The 24,288-nt window shown below is 46.2% G+C and overlaps 1 protein-coding gene across 1 annotated transcript in view; it reads right to left on the bottom strand.

Moving 5' to 3' along the window:
* Positions 1 to 22,197, bottom strand: part of LOC124044484 (partitioning defective 3 homolog B-like) — a 249,262-nt gene extending 227,065 nt beyond the window's left edge. The window contains 2 exon segments of the mRNA XM_046364112.1: positions 15,047 to 15,152; positions 22,014 to 22,197. Coding sequence (XP_046220068.1) covers positions 15,047 to 15,152; positions 22,014 to 22,197 — 290 coding nt within the window.
* Positions 22,198 to 24,288: the final 2,091 nt, after the last annotated feature.

The following is a 24,288-nucleotide window of genomic DNA, read 5'->3' as shown; positions in this document are numbered from 1 at the left end:
CACTGTAATCAGACCTAACCCTTCACACTGTAATCAGACCTAACCCTTCACACTGTAATCACCTAACCCTAACCCTTCACACTGTAATCAGACCTAACCCTTCACACTGTAATCAGACCTAACCCTTCAACTGTAATCAGACCTAACCCTTCACACTGTAATCAGACCTAAACCCTTCACACTGTAATCAGACCTAACCCTTCACACTGTAATCAGACCTAACCCTAACCTTCACACTGTAATCAGACCTAACCCTTCACACTGTAATCAGACCTAACCCTAACCCTTCACACTGTAATCAGACCTAACCCTTCACACTGTAATCAGACCTAACCCTAACCCTTCACACTGTAATCAGACCTAACCCTTCACACTGTAATGACCTAACCCTTCACACTGTAATCAGACCTAACCCTTCACACTGTAATCAGACCTAACCCTTCACACTGTAATCAGACCTAACCCTTCACACTGTAATCAGACCTAACCCTTCACACTGTAATCAGACCTAACCCTTCACACTGTAATCAGACCTAACCCTTCAAATCAGACCTAACCCTTCACACTGTAATCAGACCTAACCCTTCACACTGTAATCAGACCTAACCCTAACCCTTCACACTGTAATCAGACCTAACCCTTCACACTGTAATCAGACCTAACCCTTCAACCTGTAACAGACCAACCCTAACCCTTCACACTGTAATCAGACCTAACCCTTCACACTGTAATCAGACCTAACTTCACACTGTAATCAGACCTAACCCTTCACACTGTAATCAGACCTAACCCTTCACACTGTAATCAGACCTAACCTAACCCTTCACACTGTAATCAGACCCCTAACCCTTCACACTGTAATCAGACCCCTAACCCTTCACACTGTAATCAGACCTAACCCTTCACACTGTAACCAGACCTAACCCTTCACACTGTAATCAGACCTAACCCTAACCCTTCACACTGTAATCAGACCTAACCCTTCACACTGTAATCAGACCTAACCCTTCACACTGTAATCAGACCTAACCCTTCACACTGTAATCAGACCCCTAACCCTTCACACTGTAATCAGACCCCTAACCCTTCACACTGTAATCAGACCTAACCCTTCACACTGTAATCAGACCTAACCCTTCACACTGTAATCAGACCTAACCCTAACCCTTCACACTGTAATCAGACCTAACCCTTCACACTGTAATCAGACCTAACCCTTCACACTGTAATCAGACCTAACCCTTCACACTGTAATCAGACCTAACCCCCTTCACACTGTAATCAGACCTAACCCTTCAACCCTTCACACTGTAATCAGACCTAACCCCCTTCACACTGTAATCAGACCTAACCCCCTTCACACTGTAATCAGACCTAACCTAACCCTTCACACTGTAATCAGACCTAACCCTTCACACTGTAATCAGACCTAACCCTTCACACTGTAATCAGACCTAACCCTTCACACTGTAATCAGACCTAACCCTTCACACTGTAATCAGACCTAACCCTTCACCCTTAATCAGACCTAACCCCCTTCACTGTAATCAGACCTAACCCTTCACACTGTAATCAGACCTAACCCTTCACACTGTAATCAGACCTAACCCTTCACACTGTAATCAGACCTAACCCTTCACACTGTAATCAGACCTAACCCTTCACACTGTAATCAGACCTAACCTTTCACACTGTAATCAGACCTAACCTAACCCTTCACACTGTAATCAGACCTAACCCTAACCCTTCACACTGTAATCAGACCTAACCCCCTTCACACTGTAATCAGACCTAACCCTTCACACTGTAATCAGACCTAACCCCCTTCACACTGTAATCAGACCTAACCCTTCACACTGTAATCAGACCTAACCCTTCACACTGTAATCAGACCTAACCCTTCACACTGTAATCAGACCTAACCCTTCACACTGTAATCAGACCTAACCCTAACCCTTCACACTGTAATCAGACCTAACCCTAACCCTTCACACTGTAATCAGACCTAACCCTTCACACTGTAATCAGACCCTAACCCTTCACACTGTAATCAGACCAGACCTAACCCTTCACACTGTAATCAGACCTAACCCTTCACACTGTAATCAGACCTAACCCTTCACACTGTAATCAGACCTAACCCTTCACACTGTAATCAGACCTAACCCTTCACACTGTAATCAGACCTAACCCTAACCCTTCACACTGTAATCAGACCTAACCCCCTCACACTGTAATCAGACCTAACCCTAACCCTTCACACTGTAATCAGACCTAACCCTTCACACTGTAATCAGACCTAACCCTAACCCTTCACACTGTAATCAGACCCCTAACCCTTCACACTGTAATCAGACCTAACCCTTCACACTGTAATCAGACCTAACCCTAACCCTTCACACTGTAATCAGACCTAACCCTAACCCTTCACACTGTAATCAGACCTAACCCTAACCCTTCACACTGTAATCAGACCTAACCCTTCACACTGTAATCAGACCTAACCCTTCACACTGTAATCAGACCTAACCCTAACCCTTCACACTGTAATCAGACCTAACCCTAACCCTTCACACTGTAATCAGACCTAACCCTTCACACTGTAATCAGACCTAACCCTTCACACTGTAATCAGACCTAACCCTTCACACTGTAATCAGACCTAACCCTTCACACTGTAATCAGACCTAACCCTTCACACTGTAATCAGACCTAACCCTTCACACTGTAATCAGACCTAACCCTTCACACTGTAATCAGACCTAACCCTAACCCTTCACACTGTAATCAGACCTAACCCTTCACACTGTAATCAGACCTAACCCTAACCCTCACACTGTAATCAGACCTAACCCTTCACACTGTAATCAGACCTAACCCTAACTGTAATCAGACCTAACCCTTCACACTGTAATCAGACCTAACCCTAACCCTTCACACTGTAATCAGACCTAACCCTTCACACTGTAATCAGACCTAACCCTAACCCTTCACACTGTAATCAGACCTAACCCTTCACACTGTAATCAGACCTAACCCTTCACACTGTAATCAGACCTAACCCTTCACACTGTAATCAGACCTAACCCTTCACACTGTAATCAGACCTAACCCTTCACACTGTAATCAGACCTAACCCTAACCCTTCACACTGTAATCAGACCTAACCCTAACCCTTCACACTGTAATCAGACCTAACCCTTCACACTGTAATCAGACCTAACCCTTCACACTTCAGACCTAACCCTTCACACTGTAATCAGACCTAACCCCCTTCACACTGTAATCAGACCTAACCCTTCACACTGTAGACCTAACCCTTCACACTGTAATCAGACCTAACCCTTCACACTGTAATCAGACCTAACCCTTCACACTAATCAGACCTAATCCCTTCAGACCTAACCCTAACCCTTCACACTGTAATCAGACCTAACCTTCACACTGTAATCAGACCTAACCCCCTTCACACTGTAATCAGACCTAACCCTTCAACCAGACCTAACCCTTCACACTGTAATCAGACCTAACCCTAACCCTTCACACTGTAATCAGACCTAACCCTTCACACTGTAATCAGACCTAACCCTTCACACTGTAATCAGACCTAACCCTAACCCTTCACACTGTAATCAGACCTAACCCTTCACACTGTAATCAGACCTAACCCTTCACACTGTAATCAGACCTAACCCTAACCCTTCACACTGTAAGACCTAACCTAACCCTTCACACTGTAATCAGACCTAACCCTAACCCTCACACTGTAATCAGACCTAACCCTTCACACTGTAATCAGACCTAACCCTTTCACACTGTAATCAGACCTAACCCTTCACACTGTAATCAGACCTAACCCTTCACACTGTAATCAGACCTAACCCTTCACACTGTAATCAGACCTAACCCTTCACACTGTAATCAGACCTAACCCTTCACACTGTAATCAGACCTTCCCACTGTAATCAGACCTAACCCTTCACACTGTAATCAGACCTAACCCTAACCCTTCACACTGTAATCAGACCTAACCCTTCACACTGTAATCAGACCTAACCCTTCACACTGTAATCAGACCTAACCCTTCACACTGTAATCAGACCTAACCCTAACCCTTCACACTGTAATCAGACCTAACCCTAACCCTTCACACTGTAATCAGACCTAACCCTAACCCTTCACACTGTAATCAGACCTAACCCTTCACACTGTAATCAGACCTAACCCTTCACACTGTAATCAGACCTAACCCTTCACACTGTAATCAGACCTAACCCCCTTCACACTGTAATCAGACCTAACCCTTCACACTGTAATCAGACCTAACCCTTCACACTGTAATCAGACCTAACCCTTCACACTGTAATCAGACCTAACCCTAACCCTTCACACTGTAATCAGACCTAACCCTTCACACTGTAATCAGACCTAACCCTAACCCTTCACACTGTAATCAGACCTAACCCTTCACACTGTAATCAGACCTAACCCTTCACACTGTAATCAGACCTAACCCTAACCCTTCACACTGTAATCAGACCTAACCCTTCACACTGTAATCAGACCTAACCCTTCACACTGTAATCAGACCTAACCCTTCACACTGTAATCAGACCTAACCCTTCACACTGTAATCAGACCTAACCAGACCTAACCCTTCACACTGTAATCAGACCTAACCCTTCACACTGTAATCAGACCTAACCCTTCACACTGTAATCAGACCTAACCCTAACCCTTCACACTGTAATCAGACCTAACCCTTCACACTGTAATCAGACCTAACCCTTCACACTGTAATCAGACCTAACCCTAACCCTTCACACTGTAATCAGACCTAACCCTTCACACTGTAATCAGACCTAACCCTAACCCTTCACACTGTAATCAGACCTAACCCTTCACACTGTAATCAGACCTAACCCTTCACACTGTAATCAGACCTAACCCTTCACACTGTAATCAGACCTAACCCTTCACACTGTAATCAGACCTAACCCTTCACACTGTAATCAGACCTAACCCTTCACACTGTAATCAGACCTAACCCTTCACACTGTAATCAGACCCCCCTAACCCTTCACACTGTAATCAGACCTAACCCTTCACACTGTAATCAGACCTAATGTAATCAGACCTAACCCTTCACACTGTAATCAGACCTAACCCTTCACACTGTAATCAGACCTAACCCTTCACACTGTAATCAGACCTAACCCTAACCCTTCACACTGTAATCAGACCTAACCCTAACCCTTCACACTGTAATCAGACCTAACCCTTCACACTGTAATCAGACCTAACCCTAACCCTTCACACTGTAATCAGACCTAACCCTTCACACTGTAATCAGACCTAACCCCCTTCACACTGTAATCAGACCTAACCCTTCACACTGTAATCAGACCTAACCCTTCACACTGTAATCAGACCTAACCCTTCACACTGTAATCAGACCTAACCCTAACCCTTCACACTGTAATCAGACCTAACCCTTCACACTGTAATCAGACCTAACCCTTCAACTGTAATCAGACCTAACCCTAACCCTTCACACTGTAATCAGACCTAACCCTAACCCTTCACACTGTAATCAGACCTAACCCTTCACACTGTAATCAGACCTAACCTTCACACTGTAATCCCTAACCCTTCACACTGTAATCAGACCTAACCCTTCACACTGTAATCAGACCTAACCCTTCACACTGTAATCCCTAACCCTTCACACTGTAATCAGACCTAACCCTAACCCTTCACACTGTAATCAGACCTAACCCTTCACACTGTAATCAGACCTAACCCTTCACACTGTAATCAGACCTAACCCTTCACACTGTAATCAGACCTAACCCTAACCCTTCACACTGTAATCAGACCTAACCCTTCACACTGTAATCAGACCTAACCCTTCAGACCTAACCCTTCACACTGTAATCAGACCTAACCCTTCACACTGTAATCAGACCTAACCCCCTTCACACTGTAATCAGACCTAACCCTAACCCTTCACACTGTAATCAGACCTAACCCTAACCCTCACACTGTAATCAGACCTAACCCTAACCCTTCACACTGTAATCAGACCTAACCCTTCACACTGTAATCAGACCTAACCCTAACCCTTCACACTGTAATCAGACCTAACCCTTCACACTGTAATCAGACCTAACCCTAACCCTTCACACTGTAATCAGACCTAACCCTTCACACTGTAATCAGACCTAACCCTTCACACTGTAATCAGACCTAACCCTTCACACTGTAATCAGACCTAACCCTTCACACTGTAATCAGACCTAACCCTAACCCTTCACACTGTAATCAGACCTAACCCCCTTCAACCCTTCACACTGTAATCAGACCTAACCCTTCACACTGTAATCAGACCTAACCCTTCACTGTAATCACACCTGTAATCAGACCTAACCCTTCACACTGTAATCAGACCTAACCCTTCACACTGTAATCAGACCTAACCCTAACCCTTCACACTGTAATCACTGTAATCAGACCTAACCCTTCACACTGTAATCAGACCTAACCCTTCACACTGTAATCAGACCTAACCCTTCACCTAACCCTTCACACTGTAATCAGACCTAACCCTAACCCTTCACACTGTAATCAGACCTAACCCCCTTCACACTGTAATCAGACCTAACCCCCTTCACACTGTAATCAGACCTAACCCTTCACACTGTAATCAGACCTAACCCTTCACACTGTAATCAGACCTAACCCTTCACACTGTAACCCTTCACACTGTAATCAGACCTAACCCTAACCCTTCACTGTAATCAGACCTAACCCTTCACACTGTAATCAGACCTAACCCCCTTCACACTGTAATCAGACCTAACCCTAACCCTTCACACTGTAATCAGACCTAACCCTTCACACTGTAATCAGACCTAACCCTTCACACTGTAATCAGACCTAACCCTAACCCTTCACACTGTAATCAGACCTAACCCTTCACACTGTAATCAGACCTAACCCTAACCCTTCACACTGTAATCAGACCTAACCCTTCACACTGTAATCAGACCTAACCCTAACCCTTCACACTGTAATCAGACCTAACCCTAACCCTTCACACTGTAATCAGACCTAACCCTAACCCTTCACACTGTAATCAGACCTAACCCTAACCCTTCACACTGTAATCAGACCTAACCCTAACCCTTCACACTGTAATCAGACCTAACCCTTCACACTGTAATCAGACCTAACCCTAACCCTTCACACTGTAATCAGACCTAACCCTTCAACTGTAATCAGACCTAACCCTAACCCTTCACACTGTAATCAGACCTAACCCTTCTTCACACTGTAATCAGACCTAACCCTAACCCTTCACACTGTAATCAGACCTAACCCTAACCCTTCACACTGTAATCAGACCTAACCCTAACCCTTCACACTGTAATCAGACCTAACCCTTCACACTGTAATCAGACCTAACCCTAACCCTTCACACTGTAATCAGACCTAACCCTTCACACTGTAATCAGACCTAACCCTAACCCTTCACACTGTAATCAGACCTAACCCTAACCCTTCACACTGTAATCAGACCTAACCCTTCACACTGTAATCAGACCTAACCCTTCACACTGTAATCAGACCTAACCCTAACCCTTCACACTGTAATCAGACCTAACCCTAACCCTTCACACTGTAACCAGACCTAACCCTAACCCTTCACACTGTAACCAGACCTAACCCTAACCCTTCACACTGTAATCAGACCTAACCCTAACCCTTCACACTATAATCAGACCTAACCCATCACACTGTAATCAGACCTAACCCTTCACACTGTAATCAGACCTAACCCTAACCCTTCACACTATAATCAGACCTAACCCTTCACACTGTAACCAGACCTAACCCTAACCCTTCACACTGTAATCAGACCTAACCCTAACCCTTCACACTGTAATCAGACCTAACCCTAACCCTTCACACTGTAATCAGACCTAACCCTAACCCTTCACACTGTAATCAGACCTAACCCTAACCCTTCACACTGTAATCAGACCTAACCCTTCACACTGTAATCAGACCTAACCCTAACCCTTCACACTGTAATCAGACCTAACCCTTCACACTGTAATCAGACCTAACCCTTCACACTGTAATCAGACCTAACCCTTCACACTGTAATCAGACCTAACCCTTCACACTGTAATCAGACCTAACCCTTCACACTGTAATCAGACCTAACCCTAACCCATCACACTGTAATCAGACCTAACCCTAACCCTTCACACTGTAATCAGACCTAACCCTAACCCATCACACTGTAATCAGACCTAACCCTTCACACTATAATCAGACCTAACCCTTCACACTGTAATCAGACCTAACCCTAACCCTTCACACTGTAATCAGACCTAACCCTTCACACTGAAATCAGACCTAACCCTTCACACTGTAATCAGACCTAACCCTTCACACTGTAATCAGACTTAACCATAACCCTTCACACTGTAATCAGACATAACCCTTCACACTGTAATCAGACCTAACCCTTCACACTGTAATCAGACCTAACCCTAACCCATCACACTGTAATCAGACCTAACCCTTCACACTGTAATCAGACCTAACCCTAACCCATCACACTGTAATCAGACCTAACCCTTCACACTGTAATCAGACCTAACCCTAACCCTAACCCTTCCAGACCTAACCCTAACCCACTGTAATCAGACCTAACCCTAACCCTTCACACTGTAATCAGACCTAACCCTAACCCTTCACACTGTAATCAGACCTAACCCTAACCCTTCACACTGTAATCAGACCTAACCCTAACCCTTCACACTGTAATCAGACCTAACCCTAACCCTTCACACTGTAATCAGACCTAACCCTAACCCTTCACACTGTAATCAGACCTAACCCTTCACTGTAATCAGACCTAACCCTAACCCTTCACACTGTAATCAGACATAACCTTAACCCTTCACACTGTAATCAGACCTAACCCTAACCCTTCACACTGTAATCAGACCTAACCCTTCACTGTAATCAGACCTAACCCTAACCCTTCACCCTAACCCTTCACACTGTAATCAGACCTAACCCTAACCCTTCACACTGTAATCAGACCTAACCCTAACCCTTCACACTGTAATCAGACCTAACCCTAACCCTTCACACTGTAATCAGACCTAACCCTTCACACTGTAATCAGACCTAACCCTTCACACTGTAATCAGACCTAACCCTTCACACTGTAATCAGACCTAACCCTTCACACTGTAATCAGACCTAACCATTCACACTGTAATGAGACCTAACCCTTCACACTGTAATCAGACCTAACCCTTCACATGGTAATCAGACCTAACCCTTCACACTGTAATCAGACCTAACCCTTCACACTGTAATCAGACCTAACCCTAACCCTTCACACTGTAATCAGACCTAACCCTTCACACTGTAATCAGACCTAACCCTTCACTGTAATCAGACCTAACCCTAACCCTTCACACTGTAATCAGACCTAACCCTAACCCTTCACACTGTAATCAGACCTAACCCTAACCCTTCACACTGTAATCAGACCTAAGCCTTCACACTGTAATCAGACCTAACCCTTCACACTGTAATCAGACCTAACCCTTCACTGTAATCAGACCTAACCCTTCACTGTAATCAGACCTAACCCTTCACACTGTAATCAGACCTAACCCTAACCCATCACACTGTAATCAGACCTAACCCTTCACACTGTAATCAGACCTAACCCTAACCCTTCACACTGTAATCAGACCTAACCCTTCACACTGTAATCAGACCTAACCCTAACCCTTCACACTGTAATCAGACCTAACCCTTCACTGTAATCAGACCTAACCCTTCACTGTAATCAGACCTAACCCTTCACACTGTAATCAGACCTAACCCTAACCCTTCACACTGTAATCAGACCTAACCCTAACCCTTCACACTGTAATCAGACCTAACCCTTCACTGTAATCAGACCTAACCCTTCACACTGTAATCAGACCTAACCCTTCACTGTGATCAGACCTAACCCTTCACTGTAATCAGACCTAACCCTTCACACTGTAATCAGACCTAACCCTTCACACTGTAATGAGACCTAACCCTTCACACTGTAATCAGACCTAACCCTAACCCTTCACACTGTAATCAGACCTAACCCTAACCCTTCACACTGTAATCAGACCTAACCCTAACCCTTCACACTGTAATCAGACCTAACCCTTCACACTGTAATCAGACCTAACCCTAACCCTTCACACTGTAATCAGACCTAACCCTAACCCTTCACACTGTAATCAGACCTAACCCTAACCCTTCACACTGTAATCAGACCTAACCCTAACCCTTCACACTGTAATCAGACCTAACCCTTCACACTGTAATCAGACCTAACCCTTCACACTGTAATCAGACCTAACCCTAACCCTTCACACTGTAATCAGACCTAACCCTTCACACTGTAATCAGACCTAACCCTAACCCTTCACACTGTAATCAGACCTAACCCTTCTAGTGCTGAGCTATTTTTATTTAATCTTTATTTAACTAGGCCCATATTGGGTCATCAATAGAACAACAGAAATTACTACGAAATAAAACTATATTTCAGTTGTATATGACTCTATTATTTTTTTCTAATGACTGCCTTGTCTGGTTCTCTACTTTGCAGACAGAGTTCAGTGTGTCAAATCATGTTGTCCGATCCTCTGGCAGTCTCTATGGGGGTGCCACAGGGTTCAATTCTCGGGCCGACTCTTTTCTCTGTATATATCAATGATGTTGCTCTTGCTGCGGGCGATTCCCTGATCCACCTCTACGCAGACGACACCATTCTGTATACTTCCGGCCCGTCATTGGACACTGTGCTATCTAACCTCCAAACGAGCTTCAATGCAATACAACACTCCTTCCGTGGCCTCCGACTGCTCTTAAACGCTAGTAAATCCAAACGCATGCTTTACAACCGTTTGCTGCCTGCACCCGCATGCCCGACTAGCATCACCACCCTGGATGGTTCCGACCTTGAATATGTGGACATCTATAAGTACCTAGGTGTCTGGCTAGACTGTAAACTCTCCTTCCAGACTCGTATCAAACATCTCCGATCAAAAATCAAATCCAGAGTCGGCTTTCTATTCCGCAACAAAGCCTCCTTCACTTACGCCGCCAAGCTTACCCTAGTAAAACTGACTATCCTACCGATCCTCAACTTCGGCGATGTCATTTAGAAAATAGCTTCCAACACTCTACTCAGCAAACTGGATGCAGTTTATCACAGTGCCATCCGTTTTGTTACTAAAGCACCTTATACCACCCACCACTGCGACCTGTATGCTCTAGTCGGCTGGCCCTCGCTACATATTCGTCGCCAGACCCACTGGCTCCAGGTCATCTACAAGTCCATGCTAGGTAAAGCTCCGCCTTATCTCAGTTCACTGGTCACGATGGCAACACCCAATTACATAAAAAAATATACATATTTTTTTTTTAAACAGCAAGAGAGGGAGAGAGAGACAGACAGACAGACAGACAGACAGACAGACAGACAGACAGACAGACAGACAGACAGACAGACAGACAGACAGACAGACAGACAGACAGACAGAGAGAGTGAAGGGGAGAGGGAGAGAGACAGATGGAGACAGAGAGAAAAGCAAGAGAGAGAGAGAGACAGAGGCAGAGAGAGAGAGAAAAAAAGGGAGAGAAAACAGGAGAGAGAGAAAGCGAGAGAGAGAGAGAGAGAGAGAGAGAGAGAGAGAGAGAGAGAGAGAGAGAGAGAGAGAGAGAGAGAGAGAGACAGAGAGAGGGGGAGAGAGAGGGGAGAGAGAGAGAGAGAGAGAGAGAGAGAGAGAGAGAGAGAGAGAGAGAGGAGACAGAAAGAGAGGAGAGACAGAGAGAGAGACAGAGAGAGAGAGAGAAAGGGAGTGTGAGAGAAAGAGAGACATGTCCAGACAGCCTGGAGACAGAGGCTAGCTGTGGAACAAACAGGAACCAGTTCAGGTAGAGTGGGCACAGCAGGGCAGACATCTGAAGAGCAACTTCATCAACTCTCCACAAGCTGCAATTCACGCAGAGACGGAACAAAACAACAAATATCAAAGAGCAGCCTCTCCTCTAGGAGAGAGGGGAAGGGAGGGAGACGGGGAAGGAGGGCAGATGAGAGAGAGAATTAATTAGGAAGGACTAATGAATACCACACGCATTAATATCAAGGGGGAAAAAAATCCATCCACTCTCCCCTCCCTCCCTCCCCCTCTCCTCTCTCCCCTCCCTCCCTCCTCTTCTAGCTTCTCTCCCTCCCTCCTCTTCTAGCTTCTCTCCCTCCCTCCTCTTCTAGCTTCTCTCCATCCCCTCTCCTCTCTCCCTCCCTCCTCTTCTAGCTTCTCTCCATCCCCCTCTCCTCTCTCCCTCCCTCCCTCCCTCCCCCTCTCCACTCTCCCCTCCCTCCCTCCTCTTCTAGCTTCTCTCCCTCCCTCCTCTTCTAGCTTCTCTCCATCCCCCTCCCTCCCTCCCCCTCTCCACTCTCCCCTCCCTCCCTCCTCTTCTAGCTTCTCTCCATCCCCCTCTCCTCTCTCCCTCCCTCCCTCCCCTCTCCACTCTCCCTCCCTCCCTCCTCTTCTAGCTTCTCTCCATCCCCCTCTCCTCTCTCCCTCCCCCTCTCCTCTCTCCCTCCCTCTCTCTCTCCCTCCCTCCCTCCCTCCCCCTCTCCACTCTCCCCTCCCTCCCTCCTCTTCTAGCTTCTCTCCATCCCCCTCTCCTCTCTCCCTCCCTCCTCTTCTAGCTTCTCTCCATCCCCCTCTCCTCTCTCCCTCCATCCTCTTCTAGCTTCTCTCGATCCCCCTCTCCTCTCTCCCTCCCTCCCTCCCTCCCCCTCTCCACTCTCCCCTCCCCTCCCTCCTCTTCTAGCTTCTCTCCATCCCCCTCTCCTCTCTCCCTCCCTCCCCCTCTCCACTCTCCCCTCCCTCCCTCCTCTTCTAGCTTCTCTCCATCCCCCTCTCCTCTCCCTCCCTCCCTCCCACCCCCTCTCCTCTCTCCCTCCCTCCCTCCCTCCCTCCCTCCCCCTCTCCACTCTCCCCTCCCTCCCTTCTCTTCTAGCTTCTCTCCATCCCCCTCTCCTCTCTCTCTCCCTCCCCCTCTCCCCTCCCCCCTCCCCTCCCTCCCTCCTCTTCTAGCTTCTCTCCATCCCCCTCTCCTCCCTCCCTCCCCCTCTCCCCTCCCTCCCTCCTCTTCTAGCTTCTCTCCATCCCCCTCTCCTCCCTCCCTCCCTCCCCCTCTCCTCTCTCCCCTCCCTCCCTCCTCTTCTAGCTTCTCTCCATCCCCCTCTCCTCTCTCCCTCCCTCCCTCCCCCTCTCCACTCTCCCCTCCCTCCCTCCTCTTCTAGCTTCTCTCCATCCCCTGATTGTGCTCTCTCAGAAGACGGAGACAAGAGGAGGGGGGGGGAGGGAGGGAGGGAGAGAGGAGGGGGAGGGAGGGAGAGAGGACAGGGAGGGAGGGAAGGAGGAGAGAGGAGAGGGGGATAGAGATGTATTCATATACAGAGGGAGGGAGGGAGGGAGGGAGGGAGGGAGGGAGGGAGGGAGGGAGGGAGGGAGGAGGGAGGGAGGGAGGGAGGGAGGGGAGGGAGGGAGGGAGGGAGGGAGGGAGGGGGAGGGGCCCATCTCTCATCCCTCGCTCCCTGCCCATCTCTCATCCCTCGCTCTCTGCCGTCTCTCATCCCTCACTCCCTGCCCATCTCTCATCCCTCGCTCTCTGCCGTCTCTCATCCCTCGCTCCCTGCACGTCTCTCTCATCCCTCGCTCCCTGCCCGTCTCTCATCCCTCGCTCCCTGCACATCTCTCTCATCCCTCGCTCCCTGCCCGTCTCTCATCCCTCGCGCCCTGCCAGTCTCTCTCATCCCTCGCTCCCTGCACGTCTCTCTCATCCCTCGCCCCCTGCCCGTCTCTCATCCCTCGCTCCCTGCCCGTCTCTCATCCCTCTCTCTCTGCCCGTCTCTCATCCCTCGCTCCCTGCCCGTCTCTCTCATTCCTCGCTCCCTGCCCGTCTCTCATCCCTCGCTCCCTGCACGTCTCTCTCATCCCTCGCTCCCTGCCCGTCTCTCATCCCTTGCGCCCTGCCAGTCTCTCTCATCCCTCGCTCCCTGCCCGTCTCTCTCATCCCTCGCTCCCTGCCCATCTCTCATCCCTCGCTCCCTGCCCATGTCTCATCCCTCGCTCCCTGCCCGTCCCTCTCATCCCTCGCGCCCTGCCCGTCTCTCTCATCCCTCGCGCCCTGCCCGTCTCTCATCCCTCGCTCCCTGCAAGTCTCTCTCATCCCTCGCCCCCTGCCCGTCTCTCATCCCTCGCTCCCTGCCCGTCTCTCATCCCTCTCTCTCTGCCCGTCTCTCATCCCTCGCTCCCTGCCCGTCTCTCATCCCTCGCTCCCTGCCTATCTCTCATCCCTCGCTCCCTGCCCGTCTCTCATCCCTCGCTCTCTGCCCGTCTCTCATCCCTCGCTCCCTGCCCGTCTCTCATCCTTCGCTCTCTGCCCATCTCTCATCCCCCGCGCCCTGCCTGTCTCTCATCCTGTCATTCAGTCTGTATGTTTAAATAACAGTCCACTACTGGACTAGTGATGTGTGACCAGCTAGTAGACGCAGTATTGGATCAAGATCTACGACTAGTATGACTAGTATGTACACACTCACCGTAAGTCGCTCTGGATAAGGGCACATGCTAATTGTTTTGGTTTTTTTAACGTTTCTAAATATAAAAAATCACTTGATATGCAAATTTGGCTCAGCCTTGATCTTCTCATTGGAGAGCAGAGCTTCATGCTGAATTATAATACTTAGGTAATTATATAGGACAGAAAATGGAACATCAACACAGTACAAGAACACACACGCAGGTACACACACACACGCAGGTACACACACACACACACACACACACACACACACACACACACACACACACACACACACACACACACACACACACACACACACACACACACACACACACACACACACACGTCTTACCTGAGAGAGAATGTGTTGAGTTTGGTAGTCGAGACATCAGCTCTGTGTCCTCCGGTCTTGTCCAGTCCATGGTTCACCCCCTGTAGGTCATAACAACATATTAACACTCCAGTGATCCAACCATAACATATTAACACTCTAGTGATCCAACCATAACATAATAACACTCCAGTGATCCAACCATAACATAACATATTAACACTCTAGTGATCCAACCATAACATATTAACACTCCAGTGATCCAACCATAACATAATAACACTCCAGTGATCCAACCATAACATAACATATTAACACTCCAGTGATCCAACCATAACATAACATATTAACACTATAGTGATCCAACCATAACATAATAACACTCCAGTGATCCAACCATAACATAACATATTAACACTCTAGTGATCCAACCATAACATATTAACACTCCAGTGATCCAACCATAACATAATAACACTCCAGTGATCCAACCATAACATAATAACACTCCAGTGATCCAACCATAACATATTAACACTCCAGTGATCCAACCATAACATAACATATTAACACTCCAGTGATCCAACCATAACATAACATATTAACACTCTAGTGATCCAACCATAACATAATAACACTCCAGTGATCCAACCATAACATATTAACACTCTAGTGATCCAACCATAACATAACATATTAACACTCTAGTGATCCAACCATAACATAACATATTAACACTCTAGTGATCCAACCATAACATATTAACACTCCAGTGATCCAACCATAACATAATAACACTCCAGTGATCCAACCATAACATATTAACACTCCAGTGATCCAACCATAACATATTAACACTCCAGTGATCCAACCATAACATAACATATTAACACTCTAGTGATCCAACCATAACATAACATATTAACACTCTAGTGATCCAACCATAACATATTAACACTCTAGTGATCCAACCATAACATAACATATTAACACTCCAGTGATCCAACCATAACATAATAACACTCTAGTGATCCAACCATAACATATTAACACTCCAGTGATCCAACCATAACATATTAACACTCCAGTGATCCAACCATAACATATTAACACTCCAGTGATCCAACCATAACATATTAACACTCCAGTGATCCAACCATAACATATTAACACTCCAGTGATCCAACCATAACATATTAACACTCCAGTGATCCAACCATAACATATTAACACTCCAGTGATCCAACCATAACATAACATATTAACACTCTAGTGATCCAACCATAACATAACATATTAACACTCCAGTGATCCAACCATAACATAACATATTAACACTCCAGTGATCCAACCATAACATAACATATTAACACTCTAGTGATCCAACCATAACATAACATATTAACACTCTAGTGATCCAACCATAACATAACATATTAACACTCCAGTGATCCAACCATTACATATTAACACTCCAGTGATCCAACCATAACATATTAACACTAGTGATCCAACCATAACATAACATATTAACACTCTAGTGATCCAACCATAACATAACATATTAACACTCCAGTGATCCAACCATAACATATTAACACTCCAGTGATCCAACCATAACATAACATATTAACACTCTAGTGATCCAACCATAACATAACATATTAACACTCTAGTGATCCAACCATAACATATTAACACTCTAGTGATCCAACCATAACATATTAACACTCCAGTGATCCAACCATAACATATTAACACTCTAGTGATCCAACCATAACATATTAACACTCCAGTGATCCAACCATAACATATTAACACTCCAGTGATCCAACCATAACATATTAACACTCCAGTGATCCAACCATAACATAACATATTAACACTCCAGTGATCCAACCATAACACATTAACACTCCAGTGATCCAACCATAACATATTAACACTCCAGTGATCCAACCATAACATATTAACACTCCAGTGATCCAACCATAACATATTAACACTCTAGTGATCCAACCATAACATAACATATTAACACTCTAGTGATCCAACCATAACATAGCATATTAACACTCTAGTGATCCAACCATAACATAATAACACTCCAGTGATCCAACCATAACATATTAACACTCTAGTGATCCAACCATAACATATTAACACTCCAGTGATCCAATCCAAAACATATTAACACTCTAGTGATCCAACCATAACATATTAACACTCTAGTGATCCAACCATAACATGTTAACACTCTAGTGATCCAACCACAACATAACATATTAACACTCCAGTGATCCAACCATAACATGTGGTCCTTCTGTAGCTCAGTTGGTAGAGCATGCCGCTTGTAACGCCAGGGTAGTGGGTTCGATCCCCGGGACCACCCATACGTAGAATGTATGCACACATGACTGTAAGTCGCTTTGGATAAAAGGGTCTGCTAAATGGCATATATAACACTCTAGTGATCCAACCATAACATAACATATTAACACTCTAGTGATCCAACCATAACATAACATATTAACACTCTAGTGATCCAACCATAACATATTAACACTCCAGTGATCCAACCATAACATAATAACACTCCAGTGATCCAACCATAACATATTAACACTCCAGTGATCCAACCATAACATAACATATTAACACTCTAGTGATCCAACCATAACATATTAACACTCTAGTGATCCAACCATAACATATTAACACTCTAGTGATCCAACCATAACATATTAACACTCTAGTGATCCAACCATAACATATTAACACTCTAGTGATCCAACCATAACATATTAACACTCCAGTGATCCAACCATAACATATTAACATTCCGGTTAGAGCGTTGGACTAGTAACCGGAAGGTTGCGAGTTCAAACCCCCGAGCTGACAAGGTACAAATCTGTCGTTCTGCCCCTGAACAGGCAGTTAACCCACTGTTCCCAGGCCGTCATTGAAAATAAGAATGTGTTCTTAACTGACTTGCCTGGTTAAATAAAGGTAAAATAAACAGTGTGTGTGTGTACAGTGTGTGTGTGTGTGTGTACAGTGTGTGTGTGTACAGTGTGTGTGTGTACAGTGTGTGTGTGTACAGTGTGTGTGTGTACAGTGTGTGTGTGTGTGTGTACAGTGTGTGTGTACAGTGTGTGTGTGTGTGTGTGTGTGTGTGTGTGTGTGTGTGTGTGTGTGTGTGTGTGTGTGTGTGTGTGTGTGTGTGTGTGTGTGTGTGTGTGTGTGTGTGTGTGTGTGTGTGTGTGTGTGCAGTGTGTGTGTGTACAGTGCGCGTGTGTGCGTGTGTACGTGTGTGCGTGTGTACGTGTGTGCGTGTGTGCGTGTGTGCGTGTGTGCGTGTGTGCGTGTGTGCGTGTGTGCGTGTGTGCGTGTGTGCGTGTGTGTGTGTGTGTGCGTGTTTGTGTGCGCGTGTGCGTACAGTGCGTGTGTGTACAGTGCGTGTGTGTACAGTGCGTGTGTGTACAGTGCGTGTGTACAGTGTGTGTGCGTGCGTGTGCGCGTGCGCGTGTGCGTGTGTGTGTGTACAGTGCGCATGTGTACAGTACGCGTGTGTACAGTGTGTGTACAGTGTGTGTACAGTGTGTGTACAGTGTGTGTGTGTGTGTGTGTGTGTGTGTGTGTGTGTGTGTGTGTGTGTGTGTGTGTGTGTGTGTGTGTGTGTGTGTGTGTGTGTGTGTGTGTGTGTGTGTGTGTGTGTGTGTGTGTGTGTGTGTGTGTACAGTGCGCGTGTGTGCGCGTGCGTGTGTACGTGTGTACGTGTGTACGTGTGTACGTGTGTGTGTGTGTGTGTGTGTGTGTGTGTGTGTGTGTGTGTGTGTGTGTGTGTGTGTGTGTGTGTGTGTGTGTGTGTGTGTGTGTGTGTGTGTGTGTGTGTGTGTGTGTGTGTGTGTGTGTGTGTGTGTGTGTGTGTGTGTGTGTGTGTGTGTGTGTGTGTGTGTGTGCAGTGTGCAGTGTACAGTGCGCGTGTGTACAGTGCGCGTGTGTACAGTGCGCGTGTGTACAGTGCGCGTGTGTGCAGTGTGTGTGTGCAGTGTGTGTGTGCAGTGTGTGTGTGCAGTGTGTGTGTGCAGTGTGTGTGTACAGTGCGTGTGTGCAGTGCGTGTGTGCAGTGTGTGTGTGCAGTGTGTGTGTGCAGTGTGTGTGTGCAGTGTGTGTGTACAGTGTGTGTGTGCAGTGTATTCAGAAAGTATTCAGACCCCCTTGTTACGTTCCAGCCTTGTTCTAAAATGGACACAAAGCCCCATAATGACAAAGCAACAAACTGGTTTTTCATTTCTTTTTTGCAAACGAATTAATACACTGAAATATCACATTCCCTTTTCTCAGTACTTTGTTGAAGCACCTTTGGCAGTGATTACAGCCTCCAGTCTTCTTGGGTATGACTCTACAAGCTTGGTACAGCTCTATTTGGGGAGTTTCTCCTGTTCTTCTCTGCAGATCCTCTCAAGCTCTGTCAGGCTGGACGGGGATGGTCGATGCGCAGCTACAGGGAGCGTGTTGATGAGGCTTGTGGAACGTTGGCCAAGGAGGAGCAATTATCACCACAGACAATGTATTCACTTCAACTGCCATTTTGGCGAACTAAATCGCTTGCAAAGAGAACAAGTCTGTCTGGCACCATGAACAAAGTGAGACTGGAGCTCCCTCCCTCTGAGCGACATAAGGCTCCTGCACAGCCGCTGAACAGCGACACAATAAAGAGGAAACCGGAGACTATTATGGTCTGTAACCAAAGAAAGGTACGTCATCGTGTATCAGCCAAATGACAGTTACAACACGTGTCAACTGATAGGACAAAGGGAAAGCAGCTAAAACCAACCAACGCCATCGTGTGAAGACTCACACCAGCACGAACTGACAATCATTTTAATACTTTTTTCACTGACGTCGTATCGACCCATTTAATACAAAGGTCCTTATTGTTTTTTAGTGCTGAGCTTCACTGTTCATTTAGACCATTTGATGCTAACACTTTAAGCTACTGATGTTTTCATCATTTGATTATTTTGCCCATGTGGGGTGGTTGGGGTAATTTAAAATACATTTAAAGAAATCCCTTATAAAATAAGCTGTTACCGTATTCCTACGCCTAGCCTTTCTGTTTCACAGTTGTAACAAAAGCAAATTGATTTTGTGTTTTTACAGTAACATAAAATACTACTGTGTTTTTACAGTAATGTAAAATACTATTGTGTTTTTACAGTAACATAAAATACTATTGTGTTTTTACAGTAACGTAAAATACGATTGTGTTTTTACAGTAACGTAAAATACTATTGTGTTTTTACAGTAACATAAAATACTATTGTGTTTTTACAGTAACATAAAATACTATTGTGTTTTTACAGTAACATAAAATACTATTGTGTTTTTACAGTAACGTAAAATACGATTGTGTTTTTACAGTAACGTAAAATACTATTGTGTTTTTACAGTAACATATAATACGATTGTGTTTTTACAGTAACGTAAAATACTATTGTGTTTTTACAGTAACGTAAAATACTATTGTGTTTTTACAGTAACGTAAAATACTATTGTGTTTTTACAGTAACGTAAAATACTATTGTGTTTTTACAGTAACATAAAATACTATTGTGTTTTTACAGTAACAAAATACTATTGTGTTTTTACAGTAACATAAAATACTATTGTGTTATTTTTTTTAAATAATACAAATAAAATATTATTCTAAATGTTCCCCAAGACCTTCATTAAAACACAACTAAAGTATGTATTTTAACGTAATAGCGTATATGAAATATGCACGTATTCAGTCAGAATGACCTGCTCGTTAACCTCGAAGGACGGAAACCTCGAGGCCCGGACGGCTCTTAAAGGTAAAGGACTAGAGGGAATTATTTAGGGTTGGTTGGTGGTTGGTCACACACGAAACAACACAGGAGATGGTCCATTTGATTGGTTGGCTAAAATGGAACCCTATTCCTGATAAAGTGCACTACTTTTTTGACAAGAGATCCACAAGTGGTCCCTGGATAAAATAAGTACACTACATTGGTGTCATTTGGGACGGTATACTTGATGTCTTCAAGTACACCCCCACCCTCTCTATTAATTACAATAGGGTTAATGGACTAAATAAATTATCGTCTATCATCACACTGCTTAGCATATTCAATAAACTACGCACACGACACGCGCCGTAAAGCACGAGTGAAACCTGTAGAGTTTCTCGATGAATCTTGTGCCGGAAGCCAACATTTACTGCTGGTGAGAAAACAACAAGATATGAACACATCAAATAACAAACTGGTTGTTGTTGTTTGTTTTTTGTGTCTATTTAAAGTGAAAAGCTCCTTTTTATGTTGAAAACATTATGAAGTAGAAACAGATGTCCCTGCCAACCATGAACAAGGATCATAATAAATTAAACTTGGAGCCATCTGTCCACTTTGTCAAATCAGACCGATAGAAAACACGTCTCTATTCGGGATATGAATAAAGACACAGGAAGTCATTCACTAAGCGTTTCCCTGTTAGACCGCTGCAAAGAGGAAAGGGTTAAACATGTCTAGAGACTGGGGCTCTGAACCAGGATGGGAGGCTGGGGCTCTGACTTGTAAGTTGCTCTGGATAAGAGCGTCTGCTAAATGACTTAAATGTAAATGTAATGTCTAGAGGCTGGGGGTCTGAGCCAGGTCTAGAGGCTGGGGGTCTGAATCATGTCTAGAGGCTGGGGGTCTGAACCAGGTCTAGAGGCTGGGGGTCTGAATCATGTCTAGAGGCTGGGGTCTGAACCATGTCTAGAGGCTGGGGGTCTGAACCATGTCTAGAGGCTGGGGCTCTGAACCATGTCTAGAGGCTGGGGCTCTGAACCATGTCTAGAGGCTGGAGGTCTGAACCATGTCTAGAGGCTGGAGGTCTGAACCAGGTCTAGAGGCTGGAGGTCTAAACCATGTCTAGAGGCTGGAGGTCTGAACCAGGTCTAGAGGCTGGAGGTCTGAACCATGTCTAGAGGCTGGAGGTCTGAACCAGGATGAGAGGCTGGAGGTCTGAACCAGGTCTAGAGGCTGGTTGGTCTGAACCATGTCTAGAGGCTGGGGCTCTGAACCATGTCTAGAGGCTGGGGTCTGAACCAGGATGAGAGGCTGGAGGTCTGAACCATGTCTAGAGGCTGGGGTCTGAACCATGTCTAGAGGCTGGGGTCTGAACCAGGTCTAGAGGCTGGGGGTCTGAATCATGTCTAGAGGCTGGGGGTCTGAACCATGTCTAGAGGCTGGGGCTCTGAACCATGTCTAGAGGCTGGAGGTCTGAACCATGTCTAGAGGCTGGAGGTCTGAACCAGGTCTAGAGGCTGGAGGTCTAGAGGCTGGAGGTCTGAACCAGGTCTAGAGGCTGGAGGTCTGAACCATGTCTAGAGGCTGGAGGTCTGAACCAGGATGAGGGGCTGGAGGTCTGAACCAGGTCTAGAGGCTGGTTGGTCTGAACCATGTCTAGAGGCTGGGGCTCTGAACCATGTCTAGAGGCTGGGTGTCTGAACCAGGATGAGAGGCTGGAGGTCTGAACCAGGATGAGAGGCTGGGGGTCTGAACCATGTCTAGAGGCTGGGGTCTGAACCAGGATGAGAGGCTGGAGGTCTGAACCATGTCTAGAGGCTGGGGTCTGAACCATGTCTAGAGGCTGGGGTCTGAACCAGGACGAGAGGCTGGGGGTCTGAACCATGTCTAGAGGCTGGGGATCTGAACCATGTCTAGAGGCTGGGGGTCTGAACCATGTCTAGAGACTGGGGGTCTGAAACATGTCTAGAGGCTGGGGGTCTGAACCATGTCTAGAGGCTGAGGGTCTGAACCATGTCTAGAGGCTGGGGGTCTGAACCATGTCTAGAGGCTGGGGGTCTGAACCATGTCTAGAGGCTGGGGGTCTGAACCATGTCTAGAGGCTGGGGTCTGAACCATGTCTAGAGGCTGGGGGTCTGAACCAGGACGAGAGACTGGGGGTCTGAACCAGGACGAGAAGCTGGGGGTCTGAACCAGGACGAGAGGCTGGGGGTCTGAACCAGGACGAGAGTCTGGGGGTCTGAACCAGGACGAGAGGCTGGGGCTCTGAACCAGGACGAGAGGCTGGGGCTCCGAACCATGTCTAGAGACTGGGGGTCTGAACCATGTCTAGAGACTGGGGCTCTGAACTATGTCTAGAGGCTGGGGCTCTGAACCAGGACGAGAGTCTGGGGGTCTGAACCAGGATGAGAGGCTGGGGCTCTGAACCAGGACGAGAGGCTGGGGCTCTGAACCAGGACGAGAGTCTGGGGCTCTGAACCAGGACGAGAAGCTGGGGCTCTGAACCATGTCTAGAGACTGGGGCTCTGAACCATGACGAGAGGCTGGGGCTCTGAACCAGGATGAGAGGCTGGGGCTCTGAACCATGTCTAGAGACTGGGGCTCTGAACCATATCTAGAGGCTGGGGCTCTGAACCTGTCATTCCCCTATTGCTTCATACTGATAATACCAATTGCTTGTTCACAAAGACCTGTCTAAAACAGACTGAAATTAAACACAGCATCCAAAATGGTACCCTGTTCCCTACATATAGGGTCCTGGTCTAAAGTAGTGCACTACATAGGGAATAGAGTGCCATAGGGCCCTGGTCTAAAGTAGTGCACTACATAGGGAATAGAGTGCCATAGGGTCCTGGTCTAAAGTAGTGCACTATATAGGGAATAGAGTGCCATAGTGTCCTGGTCTAAAGTAGTGCACTATATAGGGAATAGAGTGCCATAGGGCCCTGGTCTAAAGTAGTGCACTATATAGGGAATAGAGTGCCATAGGGCTCTGGTCTAAAGTAGTGCACTATATAGGGAATAGAGTGCCATAGTGTCCTGGTCTAAAGTAGTGCACTATATAGGGAATAGAGTGCCATAGGGCCCTGGTCTAAAGTAGTGCACTATATAGGGAATAGAGTGCCATAGGGCTCTGGTCTAAAGTAGTGCACTACATAGGAAATAGAGTGCCATAGGGCCCTGGTCTAAAGTAGTGCACTATATAGGGAATAGAGTGCCATAGGGCTCTGGTCTAAAGTAGTGCACTACATAGGGAATAGGGTGCCATAGTGTCCTGGTCTAAAGTAGTGCACTATATAGGGAATAGAGTGCCATAGGGCCCTGGTCTAAAGTAGTGCACTACATAGGGAATAGAGTGCCATAGGGCTCTGGTCTAAAGTAGTGCACTACATAGGGAATAGAGTGCCATAGTGTCCTGGTCTAAAGTAGTGCACTACATAGGGA

Source organism: Oncorhynchus gorbuscha, linkage group LG09 (genome assembly GCF_021184085.1).
Source record: "Oncorhynchus gorbuscha isolate QuinsamMale2020 ecotype Even-year linkage group LG09, OgorEven_v1.0, whole genome shotgun sequence".
NCBI lineage: Eukaryota > Metazoa > Chordata > Actinopteri > Salmoniformes > Salmonidae > Oncorhynchus > Oncorhynchus gorbuscha.
The sequence above is the reverse complement of the archived record's forward strand: the minus strand, read 5'-3'. Positions and strand labels throughout refer to the sequence as shown.